The following is a 17,464-nucleotide window of genomic DNA, read 5'->3' on the forward strand; positions in this document are numbered from 1 at the left end:
CTGCTGCAGCCAGCAAGAAGCCTGTGTGCGACCACAGGTCACTATCCACACCTCCCCTCCTGGGAGCCTGTGCAGCCCGCCACTGCCAGGGTCCCGTGATCCAGGGACAACTTCCCCGGGAGAACACACCGCGCACCTCAGGCTGGTGCAACGTCTCGCTGGCCTCTGCCACCGCAGGCTCACCCCGCACTCCGTACCCCTCCTTCCCCCCGGCCTGAGTGAGCCAGAGCCCCCTAATCAGCTGCTCCTTTAACCTTGTCCTGTCTGAGCGAAGAACAGATGCCCTCAGGCTACATACACGCAGAGGCGGGGCCAAATCCAAAGCTGAACCCCAGGAGCTGTGTGAACAAAGAAGAGAAAGGGAAATTTCTCCCAGCAGCCTCAGGAGAAGCAGATTAAATCTCCACAATCAACTTGATGTACCCTGCATCTGTGGAATATCTGAAGAGACAAGGAATCATCCCAAAATTGAGGCGGTGGACTTTGGGAGAAACAGTACACTTGGGGTTTGCTTTCTGCATCATATTAGTTTCTGGTTTATGTTTATCTTAGTTTAGTATTTAGAGTTTATTATCATTGGTAGATTTGTTTATTGATTTGGATGCTCTCTTTTTAAAAAATATATATTTATATATATATTTTTCTCTTTTTATGAGTGTGTATGTGTATGCTTCTTTGTGTGATTTTGTCTGTATAGATTTGCTTTTACCATTTGTCCTAGGGTTCTGTCTGTCTATTTTTCTTTTTTTTTTTTTTTTAGTATAATTTTTAGCATTTGTTTTCATTGGTGGATTTGATTTCTGGTTTGGTTGCTCTCTTCTTTCTTTCTTTTTTTTTTTTTACTACATTTTAATTGTTTTTATTTTTAATAATTTACTTTTATTTTAATAACTTTATTTTAGTTTCTTTCTCTCTTCCTTCCTTCCTTCCTTCCTTTCTTCCTTTCTTCCTTCCTTTCTTTCTTTCTTTGTTTCCTTCTTTCTTCCTTTCTTCCTTTCTTTCTTTCTTTCCTTCTTTCTTTCTTTCATTTTTCTCCCTTTTCTTCTGAGCCGTGTGGTTGACAGGGTCTTGGTACTCCGGCTGGGTGTCAGGCCTGTGCCTCTGAGGTGGGAGAGCCGAATTCAGGACAGTGGTCCACAAGAGACCACGTAATATCCACCACTGGCTCCATGTAATATCAAACGGCGAAAGCTCTCCCAGAGATCTCCATCTCAACACTAAGACCCAGCTCCACTCAACGACCAGCAAGCAAGCTACAGTGATGGACACCCTATGAGAAACAACTAACAAGATAGGAACACAACCACACCCATTAGCAGAGAGGCTGCCTAAAATCATAATAAGGTCACAGACACCCCAAAACACACCACCTGACGCAGTCCTGCCCACCAGAAAGACAAGATCCAGCCTCATCCACCAGAACACAGGCACTGGTCCCCTCCACCAGGAAGCCTACATAACCCACTGAACCAACCTTAGCCACTGGGGGCAGACACCAAAAACAATGGGAACCACGAACTTGCAGCCTGAGAAAAGGAGACCCCAAACACAGTAAATGAAACAAAATGAGAAGACAGAGAAACACACAGCAGATGAAGGAGCAAGGCAAAAACCCACCAGACCAAATAAATGAGGAGGAAATAGGCAGTCTACCTGAAAAAGAATTCAGAGTAATGATAGTAAAGATGATCCAAAATCTTGGAAATAGAATGGAGAAAATACAAGAAATGTTTAACAAGGACATAGACGATCTAAAGAGCAAACAGTGATGAACAACACAATAAATGAAATTTAAAATCCTCTAGAAGGAATCAATAGCAGAATAACTGAGGCAGAAGAACAGATAAGTGACCTGGAAGATAAAATAGTGGAAAAAACTACCACAGAGCAGAACAAAGAAAAAAGAATGAAAAGAATTGAGGACAGTCTCAGAGACTTCTGGGACAACATTAAATACACCAACATTCGAATTATACAGGTCCCAAAAGAAGAAGAGAAAAAGAAAGGGACTGAAAAAATATTTGAAGAGATTATAGTTGAAAACTTCCCTGATATGGGAAAGGAAATAATCAATCAAGTCCAGGAAGCACAGAGAGTCCCATACAGGATAAATCCAAGGAGAAACATGCCAAGACACATATTAATCAAACTATCAGAAATTAAATACAAAGAAAAATATTAAAAGTAACAAGGGAAAAACAATAAATAACATACAAGGGAATCCCCATAAGGTTAACAGCTGATCTTTCAGCAGAAACTCTGCAAGCCAGAAGGGAGTGGCAGGACATATTTAAAGTGATGAAAGGGAAAAACCTACAACCAAGATTACTCTACCCAGAAAGGATCTGATTCAGATTTGATGGAGAAATTAAAACCTTTACAGACAAGCAAAAGCTAGGAATATTCAGCACCACCAAACCAGCTTTACAACAAATGCTAAACGAACTTCTCTAGGCATGAAATACAAGAGAAGGAAAAGACCTACAAAAACAAAAGCAAAACAATTAAGAAAATGGTAATAGAAACATACATATCGATAACTACCTTAAATGTAAATGGATTAAATGCTCCAACCAAAAGACATAGACTGGCTGGATGGATACAAAAACAAGACCCATACATATGCTGCCTACAAGAGACCCAATTCAGACCTAGGGACACATACAGACTGAAAGTTAGGGGATGGAAAAAGATATTCCATGCAAATGGAAATCAAAAGAAAGCTGGAGTAGCAATTCTCATATCAGACAAAATAGACTTTAAAATAAAGACTATTACAAGAGACAAAGAAGGACACTACATAATGATCAAGGGATCAATCCAAGAAGAAGATAGAACAATTGTAAACATTAATGCACCCAACATAGGATCACCTCAATACATAAGGCAAATGCTAACAGCCATAAAAGGGGAAATCGACAGTAACACAATCATAGTAGGGGACTTTATTTTTTTTTTTTATTTTTTTATTTTTTTGGCTGTGTTGGGTCTTCGGTTCATGCGAGGGATTTCTCTAGTTGAGGCAAGTGGGGGCCACTCTTCATCGCGGTGCGGGGACCGCTCTTCATCACGGTGCGCGGGCCTCTCACTATCGCGGCCCCTCCCGTCGCGGGGCACAGGCTCCAGACGCGCAGGCTCAGTAGTTGTGGCTCACGGGCCCAGCTGCTCCGTGGCATGTGGGATCTTCCCAGACCAGGGCTCGAACCCGTGTCCCCTGCATTAGCAGGCAGACTCTCAACCACTGCGCCACCAGGGAAGCCCATAGTAGGGGACTTTAACACCCCACTTTCACCAATGGACAGATCATCCAAAATGAAAATAAATAAGGAAACACAAGCTTTAAATTATACATTAAACAAGATGGACTTAATTGATATTTATAGGATATTCCATCCAAAAACAACAGAATACACTTTCTTCTCAAGTGCTCATGGAATATTCTCCAGGATAGATCATATCTTGAGTCACAAATCAAGGTTTGGTAAATTTAAGAAAATTGAAATCATATCAAGTATCTTTTCTGACCACAATGCTATGAGACTAGATACCAATTACAGGAAAAAGTCTGTAAAAAATACAAACACATGGAGGCTAAACAATACACTATTCAATAACCAAGAGATCACTGAATAAATCAAAGAGGAAATCAAAAAATTCCTAGAAACAAATGACAATGAAAACACGATGACCCAAAACCTATGGGATGCAGCAAAAGCAGTTCTAAGAGGGAAGCTTATAGCAATACAATCCTACCTCAAGAAACAAGAAACATCTCAAATAAACAACCTAACCTTACACCTAAAGGAACTAGAGAAAGAAGAACAAAAACCCCCCAAAGTTAGCAGAAGAAAAGAAATCATAAAGATCAGATCAGAAATAAATGAAAAAAAAATGAAGGAAACCATAGCAAAGATCAATAAAACGAAAAGCTGTTTCTTTGAGAAGATAAAATTGATAAACCATTAGTCAGACTCAACAAGAAAAAAAGGGAGAAGACTCAAATCAATAGAATTAGAAATGAAAAAGAAGTAACAACTGACACTGCAAAAATACAAAGGATCATGAGAGATCACTACAAGCAACTCTAGGCCAATAAAATGGACAACCTGGAAGAAATGGACAAATTCTTAGGAAAGCACAACCTTCCGAGACTGAACCAAGAAGAAATAGATACCATAAACAGACCAATCACAAGCACTGAAATTCAGACTGTGATTAAACATCTTCCAACAAACAAAAGCCCAGGACCAGATGGCTTCACAGGTGAATTCTATCAAACATTTAGAGAAGAGCTAACACTTATCCTTCTCAAACTCTTCCAAAATATAGCAGAAGGAGGAACACTGCCAAACTCATTCTACGAGGCCACCATCACCCTGATACCAAAACCAGACAAAGATATCACAAAGAAAGAAAAGTATAGGCTAATATCACTGATGAACATAGATGCAAAAATCCTCAACAGAATACTAGCAAACAGAATCTAGAAGCACATTAAAAGGATCATACACCATGACCAAGTGAGGTTTATCCCAGGAATGCAAGGATTCTTCAATATATGCAAATCAATCATTGTGATAAACCATATTAACAAATTGAAGGAGAAAAACCATATGATCATCTCAGTAGATGCAGAAAAAGCTTTTGACAAAACTCAACACCCATTCATGATAAAAACTCTCCAGAAAGTAGGCATAGAGGGAACTTACCTCAACATAATAAAGGCCATATATGACAAACCCACAGCCAACGTTCTTAATGGTGAAAAACTGAAACCATTTCCTCTAAGATCAGGAACAAGACAAAGTTGTCCACTGTCACCAGTATTATTCAACATAGTTTTGAAAGTGTTAGCCACAGCAATCAGAGAAGAAAAAGAAATAAAAGGAATCCAAATCAGAAAAGAAGAAGTAAAGCTGTCACTGTTTGCACATGACATGATACTATACATAGAGAATCCTAAGGATGACACCAGAAAACTACTAGAGCTAATCAATGAATTTGGTAAAGTAGCAGGATACAAAATTAATGCACAGAAATCTCTTGCATTCCGATACACTAATGATGAAAAATCTGAAAGTGAAATTCAGGAAACACTCCCATTTACCATCGCAACAAAAAGAATAAAATACCTAGGAATAAACCTACCTAAGGAGACAAAAGACCTGTATGCAGAAAACTATAAGACACTGATGAAAGAAATTAAAGATGATACAAACAGATGGAGAGATATACCATGTTCTTGGATTGGAAGAAACAACATTGTGAAAATGACTATACTACCCAAAGCAATCTACAGATTCAATGCAATCCCTATCAAACTACCACTGGCATTTTTCACAGAGCTAGAACAAAAAATTTCACAAGTTGTTTGGAAACACAAAAGACCCCGAATAGCCAAAGCAATCCTAAGAACAAAAAACGGAGCTGGAGGAATCAGGCTCCTGGACTTCAGACTATACTACAAAGCTAAAGTAATCAAGACAGTATGGTACTGGCCCCAAAACAGAAATATAGATCAATGGAACAGGATAGAAAGCCCAGAGATAAACCCACGCACATATGGTCACCTTTTTTTTGATAAAGGAGGCAAGAATATACAATGGAGAAAAGACAGCCTCTTCAATAAGTGGTGCTGGGAAAACTGGACAGCTACATGTAAAAGAATGAAATTAGCACTCCCTAACACCATACACAAAAATAAACTCAAAATGTATTAAAGACCTAATTGTCTTTAAGGTCTTTAAGGCCAGGCACTATAAAACTCTTAGAGGAAAACATAGGCAGAATACTCTATGACATAAATCACAGTAAGCTCCTTTTTGACCCACCTCCTAGAGAAATGAAAATAAAAAGAAAAATAGGCAAATGGGATCTAATGAAACTTAAAAGCTTTTGCAAAGCAAAGGAAACCATAAACAAGACGAAAAGACAACCCTCAGAATGGTAGAAAATATTTGCAAATGAAGCAACTGACAAAGGATTAAGCTGCAAAATTTACAAGCAGCTCATGCAGCTCAACATCAAAAAAACAAACAACCCAATCCAAAAATGGGCAGAAGACCTAAATAGACATTTCTCCAAAGAAGATATACAGATTGCCAACAAACATATGAAAGGGTGTTCAACATCACTAATCACTAGAGAAATGCAAATCAAAACTACAATGAGGTATCACCTCACACCAGTCAGAATGGCCTTCATCAAAAATCTACAAACAATAAATGCTGGAGAGGGTGTGGAGAAAAGGGAACCCTCTTGCAGTAACGAAGACACAACTGAGCCAAAAGTTAAATTAAAAAAAAAAAAGATCTGTTAGTTATCGATGCCACTACACACTTTCACTCCTTATCTAACATGTAAATTGATACAGCCACTATGGAGAACAGTATGGAGGTTCCTTATAAAACTAGAAGTAGAACTACAGTATGACCTAGCAATTCCACTACTGGGCATATACCCTGAGAAAACCATAATTCAGAAAGAGTCATATATCACAATGTTCATTGCAGCTCTGTTTACAATAGCCAGGACATGGAAGCAACCTAAGTGTCCATAGACAGATGAATGGATAAAGAAGATATGGCACATATATACAATGGAATATTACTCAGCCGTAAAAAGAAATGAAATTAAGTTATTAGTTGTTAAGTGGATGGACCTAGAGTCTGTTATACAGAGTGAAGTAAGTCAGAAAGAGAAAAACAAATACCGAATGCTAACACATATATATGGAATCTTAAAAAAAAAAAGAAAGGTTCTGCAGAACCTAGGGGCAGGACAGGAATAAAGACGCAGACATAGAGAATGGACTTGAGGACAAGGGGAGGGGGAAGGGTAAGCTGGGACGAGGTGAGAGAGTAGCATGGACCGATATACACTACCAAATGTGAAATAGATAACTAGTGGGAAGCAGCTGCATAGCACAGGGAGATCAGCTTGGTGCTTTTTGACCGCCTAGAGAGGTGGGATAGGCAGGGTAGGAGGGAGACGCAAGAGGGAGGAGATATGGGGATATATGTATATGTATAGCTGATTCACTTTGTTATACAGCCAAAACTAACACAGCATTGTAAAGCAATTATACTCCAATAAAGATGTTAAAAAAAAATTGTTAAAAAAAATATTTAAAAAAAAAGTAAGGAGGAAAATCAGGAAAGAGCACAGTCTTGGGAAACATTGGAGGAGGGAATTTTGAGGAGAGAATGTCAATTGACCAAGAGGTCTAGTTAGATAAGGAGTGAAAGTGTGTAGTGGAATCGATAACTAACAGATCTTTTTTCTTTTTTTTTAATTTAATTTTTGGCTGCGTTGTGTCTTCGTTACTGCATGCATGCTTTCTCTAGCTGTGGCGAGCAGGGGTTACTCTTTGTTTCAATGAGTGGGCTTCTCATAGCAGTGCCTTCTCTTGTTGCGGAGCATGGGCTCTAGGCGCACGGGCTTCAGTAGTTGTGGCTCGCAGGCTCAGTAGTTGTGGCGTGAGTGCTTAGTTGCTCCGTGGCGTGTGGGATCTTCCCGGACCAGGGCTCGAACCCATGTCCCCTGCATTGGCAGGCGGATTCTTAACCACTGTGCCACCAGGGGAGCCCCTAACAGATCTTTGATGGCCCCAGCAAGAGTAGCTCCTTGAGAGTGATGGTGTTGGAAGAAAACTGCAGTGGACTGAGGTGAGGTTTGAAAGCAGCACCAGAAGTGAGAGAGACTGGAGTGAGATGCATTAGAAGTCCACCAAGCAAGAGAAAATAATTGTGTAAATTGGAGTGATAGTAATGGGTAGGGACGCATTAAAGGCAGAAGAAAAATATTTTTAGGGAAGGTGACTGTTTATGAGTAGACAAGGGAAGAAGAATCTGAGATGATTCCACTCTCCATTCCAGGTTACTGAGAGGGTGGTGGTGCCATTATCAGAGATAAGTTACACATATTGAGTTTGGCATGACAGTGAGACATGCAGCAGGCAGTTTATTAGGAGCTGGAAAAATTTAAATGTAATTTTTGTAATGTTTACCAGGATTGGCTTTAAGTTGTGCAAGAAGCATTTTCCTACAGTATTACTTGTATAATATACTGTATACGGCCATATACTGCCAGGCTGAATTTCTCATTATTAAAACTTGAGGGTAATTTTCTTTTATACTGGTAGTATCAAAGCTGTGTATTGTTGCTAAGGAAATAATGCTATTAATCACTGTTTTCAAATGGACGAGTGTTCATGGAAGAACCATGATATTTATATATTTTTACTTAAACACTTATATAGCAATTATTTAAACACTTATGTAGCAACAGCCAGACACTGTTATAATCACTTTACAAATGTTAAATAATTTAAATTTAATCATCAAAACAGTCTCATGAGGGACATATTTTATCATTCTCATTTTAAAAAAGAAACATTGAGGTTAGAAAGGGGAAATAACTTGGCCAAAGCCACACAGCTTATAAATGGTAAAGCTGGGAGTCCAACCCAGACTGTCTATGACGGTATAAATGCAGACCTTATACTTCCACATTTCATCAGTTTCGCATAAATTTACAAAATACCAAAAATGTAGTACGTTAAAATGTCAAAAAAAAATAGTGTTTCAAACTTGTAACGTTGGAATACCATTCATTATGATGCTGGTATGCGATGAATATATGTTTTTAAATAAAAAGAGATACAATCTTAAATGTAATTTTTGGTGATCACCTTGGTAATGTAAAACACGATTTTGGTTTTTTTCCAGTTGAAATTAAAGAGAAGGTGCCATTTGCCTCTAACCACTGGAATTAACTATAAAAAATACTGTGCAACACTAAACATGCCACAAGATGGTCTAATAGCTAGAAAATCAAAACGTTTGTTCACAGCACCACCAAAAGAAAATAGTAATAAGCACAGAGTATATGCAATGTAATATTTGCATGTAACTGTGTCCTAAGATTGGATCTTTTAAGAAAGAAAAAAAAATTCATGAGATTCTGCCATCCTTCTAGACATCTCATTGTAAATGGACACTATTGATGATTTTAGAACTTCTGACTGTATTTTTGAGCTTACTAATGTTGGAGCAAAACTATAATAATTCATTTTTCGCGGCTTCCCTGGTGGCTCAGTGGTTAAGAATCCGCCTGCCAATGTAGGGGACATGGGTTCGAGCCCTGGTCTGGGAAGATCCCACGTGCTGCGGAGCAACTAAGCCCGTGCGCCACAACTACTGAGCCTGCGCTCTAGAGCCTGTGAGCCACAACTGCTGAGCCCACGTACCACAACTACTGAAGCTCACGCACCTAGAGCCTGTGTTCCGCAACAAGAGAAGCCACCACAATGAGAAGCCCGTGCACCGCAAGGAAGAGTATTCCCCGTTCACCGCCAGCAACGAAGACACAACACAGTGAAAAATAAAAATAAATAAATAAATTAAAAAAAACTATAATTCATTTTTCAAAATGAGAATTAAAGAAGCATATGGTAATAAATTGTAAAAAATACACAGTAAAAAGAAGTAGGAATTCCAAATTATTATTAGTATTAATACTATTAATACTTATATTTTTAATTCAGCCTCCTGAAGCAGGATGCCAAATAGATGAAGACTAATTAGATGTCATTGAAACGTTCTAATTCATGAAATACAAGTTTTTTTTCTTATTTGTCATATGAATATGTCTTGGAAGTAGATGGTGGTAATAGTTGCACAGCACTGTGAATTTACTAAATGCCACTGAATTGTTTACTTTTATTTATTTAGTTACTTTTAAATATTTTCCAGCTTTATTGAAATATAATCAACATATAACATTGTGTAAGTTTAAGGTGTATACATGTTGATTTCATACACTTATATATTGCAAAATGCTTACCAGTATTATTAACTATAGTCGGCACGTTGTACATTAGATCCCCAGAACTTGTTCATCTTACAACTGGAAGTTTGTACCCTTTGACCAACATCTCCCCATTTCCCCCACTTCCCAGCCCCTGGTAACCACCATTTTACTCTCTGTTTCTTTAAGTTTGGCTTTTTTAGATTCCACATATAAACGAGATCACACAGTATTTGTCTTCTCTGTTTGAATTATTTCTCGTAGCATAATGCCTTCCAGGTTCATCCCTGATGGCAAAATTTCCTTTTTTATCATGGCTGAATAATATTCCACAGTATCTATATACCACATCTTTAGCCATTCATCCATAGAGGGACACTTAGGTTGTTTCCATATCATAGCTATTGTGAATAATGTTGCAATGAGTATGGGAGTACAGATTTCTCTTCAAGATCTTGATTTCACTTCCTTTGGTTTTATACCCAGAAGTGGGGTTGCTGGATCATATGGTAGTTCTTCTTTTTCTAATATTTATTTATTTATTTGGCTGCGCTGGGTCTTAGGTGCGGCACATGGGCTCTTCCTTGCTGCACGTGGGATCTTAGCTGCAGCATGTGAGATCTTTAGTTGGCATGTGGGATCTAGTTCCCTGACCAGGGATTGAACCAGGGCCCCCTGCATTGGGAGCATGGAGTCTTAGCCACTGGACCACCAGGGAAGTCCCTCATATGGTAGTACAATTTTTAATTTTTTGAGGAACCTCCATGCTGTTTTCTGTAATGCTGCACCAATTTACATTCCCACCAGCAATGCACAAAGGTTTCCCTTTCTCCACATCCTTGTCAACACGTATCTCTTGTCTTTTTGACGATAACCTTTCTAACAGCGTGGCAATATCTCACTGTGGTTTTGATTCACATTTCCCTGATGATTAGTGGTACTGAGCATCTGTTCATGTACCTATTGGCCATTTGGATGTCTTCTTTGAAAAAATGTCTGTTAAGTTTCTCTGCCCATTTTCAAATTGGATTGTCTGCTTTTTAGCCATTGAGTTGTAAGAGTTCCTTATATATTTTAGTTATTAACCCTTTCTCAGAGATACAATTTGCAAATATTTTCTCTCATTCTGAAGGTTGCCTTTCCATTTTGTTGATTCTTTCTTCTGCCATGCTAAAGCTTTTTAGTTTGAGGTAGGCCCACTTATTTATTTTTGCTTTTGTTTCTTGTGTTTTTGGTGTCGCATCCAAAAATAATTGCCAAGACCAACATCAAGCTTTCCCCTGTTTCCTTCTAGGAGTCTTATGGTTTCAGGTCTTATGTTTAAGTCTTTAATCCATGGAATACTAGTTTGAAGAATCAAAGGGAGTTACTGAGAAATCAAATAGGAGCTTCAAAGAAGTTGGGGTGAAGGAGATTCCAGAGTTCTGTTCAGAGATGGAACAGAGAGAGTGGTAAATAGGACATTTTTCGGGCTAGAGATTCCGTACCCTGTGGTTGAGGCGGCACGCTTTCAAAATGGCTAAGGCCTGATCTGTGTCACAAATTTGTAAAGCGATCAGAAAGATATGACAGGCTGTGCTTCTGCTGCTGGAAGATCTTTACATTTAGGTTCTGATTGTTGGCGGCTGTTTCCGATGTAATTACCGCTTTTTCGCACTTGGCTTTTTGGGTGGGGGACTTTGCTTTTGTTTACTTAGTAGACGTCGTGCACCCTGAGAGGCAAAAAAAGAAGTAACCAAAATCTCCATTCCCTGTTAAGAAGTGGACAGCTGCCCCTTGACTCTCCCATTTTAACCCGAGACACAGTTCTCAGCAGCTCTAAAAAGCAGCCCCGTGCGGTCCGCAGATTTGCGCTCCGGTTCGGGGGCGGAACCCCAGGAAACCCCGCCTCCCAAGCCCAATCCCCGCTCTCCACCTGCGGACAGGAAGCAGCGGCTGGCCTAGCAGCCCGGGAACCAGCCGCAGCGCGCATGCGCGCGCCCCTGGGGCGCCTGGGGGAGGGGGAGGAGCGGGAGGAAGGGGTGCGGCTCCGCCTGCTTGTTGGGCGCTCGCGGGTCACGTGGCAAGGAAGGAGGCGGAGGTACCGGGCTCGGGGGGAGGGAGGTAGAGAAGAGGGAAGGAGCGAGGGAAGGAAAGCGGGGAAGGGAGGAAGGAAACGAACGAGGGGGAGGGAGGTCCCTGTTTTGGAGGTGCTGGGAGCTTTGCCGGCCCCTGAAGTGGGGCGAGAGGGAGGTGCTTCGCCGTTTCTCCTGCCGGGGGAGGTCCCGGCTCCCCGTGGAGGCTCCGGACCAAGCCTCTTCAGCTTCTCCCTCCGGATCGATGTGCTGCTGTTAACCCGTGAGGAGGCGGCGGTGGCAGCGGCAGCGGCAGCGGCAGCGGCAGCGGAAGATGGTGTTTCTGAGAGTGTTAATTCTGCTCCTCTCCTGGGCGGCGGGACTCGGAGGTGAGGCTCGACCCCGAGCCCCGGGGGCGCGGTGAGCACGGCAGACCGCGCAGCGGCAGCGGCGGCCGGGCCGACCGGAGCCCAGTCCCTCCGTGCGGCTGGCGCGTCAGTCAGCCCGGCCGGCCGGCGGCGCCACTCGGGCGCGCAGCGCTCCCCGCTCCCTATTGTCCCCCGCGCCCCGACCGCGTTCCCTTCCGTGGCGGGCCGAGGAGGCTCCGAGACTCCGGCGAGGCCTTTCCCGCCCCCTGCCGCCCCAGCAGCAGGGGAGCCTGGGGTTGCCTGCCTGAGAAGCAAAGTCGAGATTCCGGGTCGCCAGGCGAGAGCCGGTGGCGCTCAGGCCGGCGGCACCATCCCTCCAACCTACTCGACGGGCGCCGTGGCGGGCAACTGCCGCGGGGCCGCCGGTCTTTGCCATCCTGGTCCCGCGCTCACCCTCCTCACCCTTCCGCCCCCAGCTCCTGCCTGGTGGCGAATTCCGGAGTCCGCTCCGTCGCGGAGAACCGCCGCGCAGGCTCGTGGGAAGTTGCGATTGTATTGTTCTTTACCGGGCGCAGCGATCCAGACCGACCCGGTTCTGCAGAGGGGCCGCCCGTGGAGGGGTAACAGTGGTCTCCTGCTCGTCTGAGCCGGGCGGCTACCGCTCTCCAGAGTGCCCCGCCTCTGTCCGGGTGTTCGGAGAGAGATAGCGGGAGGGTGTGTTTATGTTCAGTGGAAACATTTTGTTGCCTAAGGGAAAGGTTTTGGTGGGGAGAAAGATAAGCCGTTTTCGGGATGTTCACTGATATGTAGGCTGGATTGCGTCTTTTTGAGGGGAGGTCCCTCGGTGACCCAACTTGAAGAGTTTTCTTAAAGTCTCAGGTGGAGTAGTCATACAGTGTAATTAGTGGATTGTCAAAACAGTGGCAACCCTCCACCCCCCACGTTGGCGTTAAGTGTGCTAAAAGCATATAATTTCTTGATTACTCCAGTTTTGAAGACGATTTTCATTTCCATTCTACCCCAGGACCAACTGCATCATTTTGTTGTTGTGTAAAGTGCTTTATTTTAGGTTAACTTTTTGACTTCCTCCATAGTATACTTAAAGACCTTAAAATATGTTTAAAAGAATTGGATTGGAAATTTTTCCGGAGTGCTTTGGATTAGTATAGACAAATTTGATAATTTAGAAAATATCTGAATATTTCATGTAGTGGATTGTTTTTGTTCTTTTCTTTGTAACTTTGACTGCAGAGCCAAGCATAATTTTGTCCAGTCTTCTACTTTGTCTGAGGATGATACTTTGTAGGTAGACTTCTATTGTAGTTTGTAGTGTTCATTTGCTAGCGAAAACATCTTAGATTAGGAGCTTCTAGTAGATGTTTAGTTTGAAATATCTGTGCTGGATACCCTCTATAAGGGCCTTTGTTTTTACATTTGTATTTATATCCTAAATGTGGCTTACAAGAAATTTCTGTTTTCACTTTTTGTTAGACACCGATTTCTATGAGGTAGTAAAATGTGAGGCGTCCACGTGAGGCAGTTTAAACTCCTGATGAGCAGTAGTCTATAAAATGTTCTTTGCTTTTAAAGAGTGGAACAGTAAAAATAGAAACTGGTGTATTCTGATGGTCGAAGAAAAAGTATAAATTGACAGCATAATCTTTGTGGGCTAAGGCCCTTTTTAAACAAAAATTTTCTAAATTCAGAACTCTGGAGTCATTTATAAAGTATCATTTCGCATTAAACATTGGTTAAAAGGCTACTTACTTTTTGATGTTTGTTTTAAGCAGAACTTTTTCAAAAAGACACTAAGAAATCTTTCATTTTAAAATTAGCATCAAGATTGTAGCTTTTGGGTGCATGGAGATATTGGTAATTTAATTGTAATATATAGTATTTTTATCTACAAATCTGAGCTTTTATGGTCAAGTTTGTAAGAAGTTTTTATGAGCATGATATGAGAATAGAATACATTCAGATTCTCTTATGAGAGAATGAATATGTTTGTGTAGATTAGAAGAAGCTGTGGTGGAAATATGGATTTAACTTTAAAGTATAAATCATTTTTAGGTACTTAATTATCCTTTTTAGTTGCTTTCCCCTATCCGATTTGTCAGTCACTGTTTTGCATTAGTTTTTTCTTGCTCTTAGTGTGTTGGTGGGAAGCTGGAAAAGAGAATGTGTTTAGAATCATAAAACTAAACTTTCCTAAAGTTGTCCATTTCTTCTTGCACATGTCCCAGCCTATGCTGTATTTGTAGGAAGATACCATACATTTTCTAGAGTTTAGTAAGTGTCTATATAGACATGACTCAAATATATACATAAAAATACTTTATTTTATGCAACCACATTAGAAATTTTATTAGAACTATTCTGATTAAATATAGCCCAAAGAATTTTTATGTATGTGTGAATTATACTTTTTAACACAAATATGTTGGTGAGTTGATGTTTTTTCTTTCTCCTCTTTTAAAAAAATTAATTGGTGTGTTTGAGAGGTCCAAAGGTATTTTAGCTGTAGCAGTAAATTCAATCCCATGTTTTGGTTTAACGAAATCATACTTTAAATGAACTTTAGAGTATGAAATTTTTTTTTTTTTTTGATGGAGGCACGGCTTGTGGGGATCTAAGTTCCCCGATGACCAGGGATCGAACCTGGGCCCTCGGCAGTGAGAGCGCGGAGTCTTAACCACTGGACTTCCAGGGCATTCCGACATGTTTTTTATATTAAAAAATCTGGTGTAAATGCTTTGCTTTGTAGCATGTGTTATAAAGAAATAAGTTTTCTGGAAGTTTGGCTAAAAGTATTAAAAGTATCAAAGTTTAAGCTTAAACTATTTCTCTCACTTTTACCAGCAAGTAAGGGCCTATGAAATTAATAAAGGGGACAGACTTCTTGTCTTTATCTTTTTTTAAAAATAAATTTATTTTCATTTTTATTTATTTTTGGCTGCATTGGGTCTTCGTTGCTGCGCGTGGACTTTCTCTGGTTGCGGCAAGCGGGGCTACTCTTCGCTGCGGTGCTCGGGCTTCTCATTGAGATGGCTTCTCTTTGTTGCGGAGCACGGGCTCTAGGCACACGGGCTTCAGTAGTTGCAGCACGTGGGTTCAGTAGTTGTGGCTTGTGGGCTCTAGAGCGCAGGCTCAGTAGTTGTGGCACACGGGCTTAATTGCTCCGCAGCATGTGGGATCTTCCCGGACCAGGGCTCGAACCCATGTCCCCTACATTGGCAGGCGGATTCTTAACCACTGTGCCACCAGGGAAGTCCTGTCTTTATCTTTAAGGAGCTCTGACTCTTCATCTTTTTAATCGGAGATTGATAATCCAGTTAGCTGTATCATCTTGAGAATGCCCATTTCAAGCCATCCCCTACATTAGCAGTATCTTTTCTCTGTGTGTACAGGACCTCTCTGAGTAGCAGGGTTTGAGGGAACTGGGCATGGCAAGCACCTCTGTCTTTTCTGATCTCCCTTTTATAACTTGTTTAAGATCGTCAAGGGTGTTTATTATCTAATATTTTAAAAATTATCTGACAGGCTTGCAGGGTGGAGCAGGGAGAGTAAAGGGACATTTTTGTGATGTCTGCTGTGTATCTGATATTGTGTTAGAAGTTTCACTTTTCAACATGTATGAGAGAGAGTGGTGATATTTTACATTTGAAGAAACAGGCTTGAAGAAATAAATTTTCTGGCATCATCCACCTGCTAAGTGGTGAATTAGATATTCAAACCCAAGCCAGTTTGACCTCAAAGCCTGGGCGTTTTACCCATTGCCCCCTCATACCTTTTTAAAATTAATTAATTAATTAATTAATTTTTGCCTGCGTTGGGTCTTTGTTGCTGCGCACGGGCTTTCTCTAGTTGCAGAGAGCGGGGGCTACTCTTCGTTGCGGTGTGCAGACTTCTCATTGAGATGGCTTCTCTTGTTGCGGAGCATGGCCTCTAGGTGCGCTGGCTTCAGTAGTTGTGGCACACAGGCTCAGTAGTTGTGGCGCACGGGCTTAGTTGCTCCGCAGCATGTGGGAACTTCCCGGACCAGGGCTCGAACCCATGTCCCCTGCATTGGCAGGCGGATTCTTAACCACTGTGCCACCAGGGAAACCCCTGTGTTCCTTTTAAATGGGCTGAATTTAATCTTAAATGATTGAGGTTTAGTATAAGAACAACTTACAGTTTTGGTCTAAACTTGGTTTAGCTGTCAATTTTGTACTTAGAAAAGGGAGCAATACTAAGGATAAATGGAAAAACTGGAATAATCCTGCCAGTTAGATTCCTATGAGGGCAGTAACACTGCTGTCTAGCAGTGTGAACGCTTTGCCTTAGGACTAGTGGGGTGGGGACAGTCCTGTCCTAGCTAGGTTGCAGGAAATAGCAGTACTGAGAATAGTTCTCAGGGGGTGTAGACTCTCTTTGATGTTGGGTGAATTCATTCTGAAGCTACTACAATTCCAACTAAACAATGTGAGAACATGTACAGTAAGAACATTGCTGTTTAGTCACCAGTGTTTATTGTATGTCTGTGGCTAGTAGGAGTCATGACGGCACAGTCTTGAGTGAGAAGAGAAGAAAAAACATTGAGTTTGTCAGAGTAGACAGAAATGCCAAGATATAAAAATAGAGTTCCAATTATGTATTGTAGCTGCAGTTGAAATGAGGATTTATTAAGCTGGAGGGACATCAGCCAGCTGGGGAGAGCTTTTTGAAATAGAAGAGAATGGCTTATAGTGTAGTAAGATGCATGTAGGCTTACTTGCCTGGAATGGAGAGTCCATGGCAGGAAATAAGGAGAAATGCTAACTGGGCCATAATGACTGGGACTCTCATTATTCATATAATAGGCCGTGATAACTATGAAGAAGAATTTTGGTTGGCTGAGCAGTTGGGATATGATACAATAAGGAATAAATTAGCTGCTTGATGAACTGGGTGATTGAGTCCTGGGTTAGGGTAGTGATTGTAGAAACAAATATGGGTACAACAAGAAATCATATGAAAGAAAAACTGGTAAAACTTGGCAAATGTTTAATGTGAAGGTATCACAATTTATTGAGGGCTCACTCTGTGTTGAATTTGGATCTTAGAGGCTGTTGCATTGGAGAGAGTGTAGTTTTATTAAAGCTTTGAGGACCTCAGTCTTTGAAGTTGAAAGTGTCTAAGATCTTGAATCTAGATTGAAGGTTATAGGTTGCGATGTGTGTCAGAGTTGAATTTTATCCTACTTGCAAACTA

General features: G+C 41.1%; 1 protein-coding gene across 1 annotated transcript in view; it reads left to right on the forward strand.

Moving 5' to 3' along the window:
• Nucleotides 1-11,915: 11,915 nt before the first annotated feature.
• Nucleotides 11,916-17,464, forward strand: part of ADAM10 (ADAM metallopeptidase domain 10) — a 114,633-nt gene continuing 109,084 nt past the window's right edge. Inside the window, exon 1 of the mRNA XM_059913180.1 lies at nt 11,916-12,253. Coding sequence (XP_059769163.1) covers nt 12,199-12,253 — 55 coding nt within the window. The 5' untranslated portion in view covers nt 11,916-12,198. The remainder of the gene's footprint in view (nt 12,254-17,464) is intronic.

The sequence above is a fragment of the Balaenoptera ricei genome, chromosome 2 (genome assembly GCF_028023285.1).
Source record: "Balaenoptera ricei isolate mBalRic1 chromosome 2, mBalRic1.hap2, whole genome shotgun sequence".
NCBI lineage: Eukaryota > Metazoa > Chordata > Mammalia > Artiodactyla > Balaenopteridae > Balaenoptera > Balaenoptera ricei.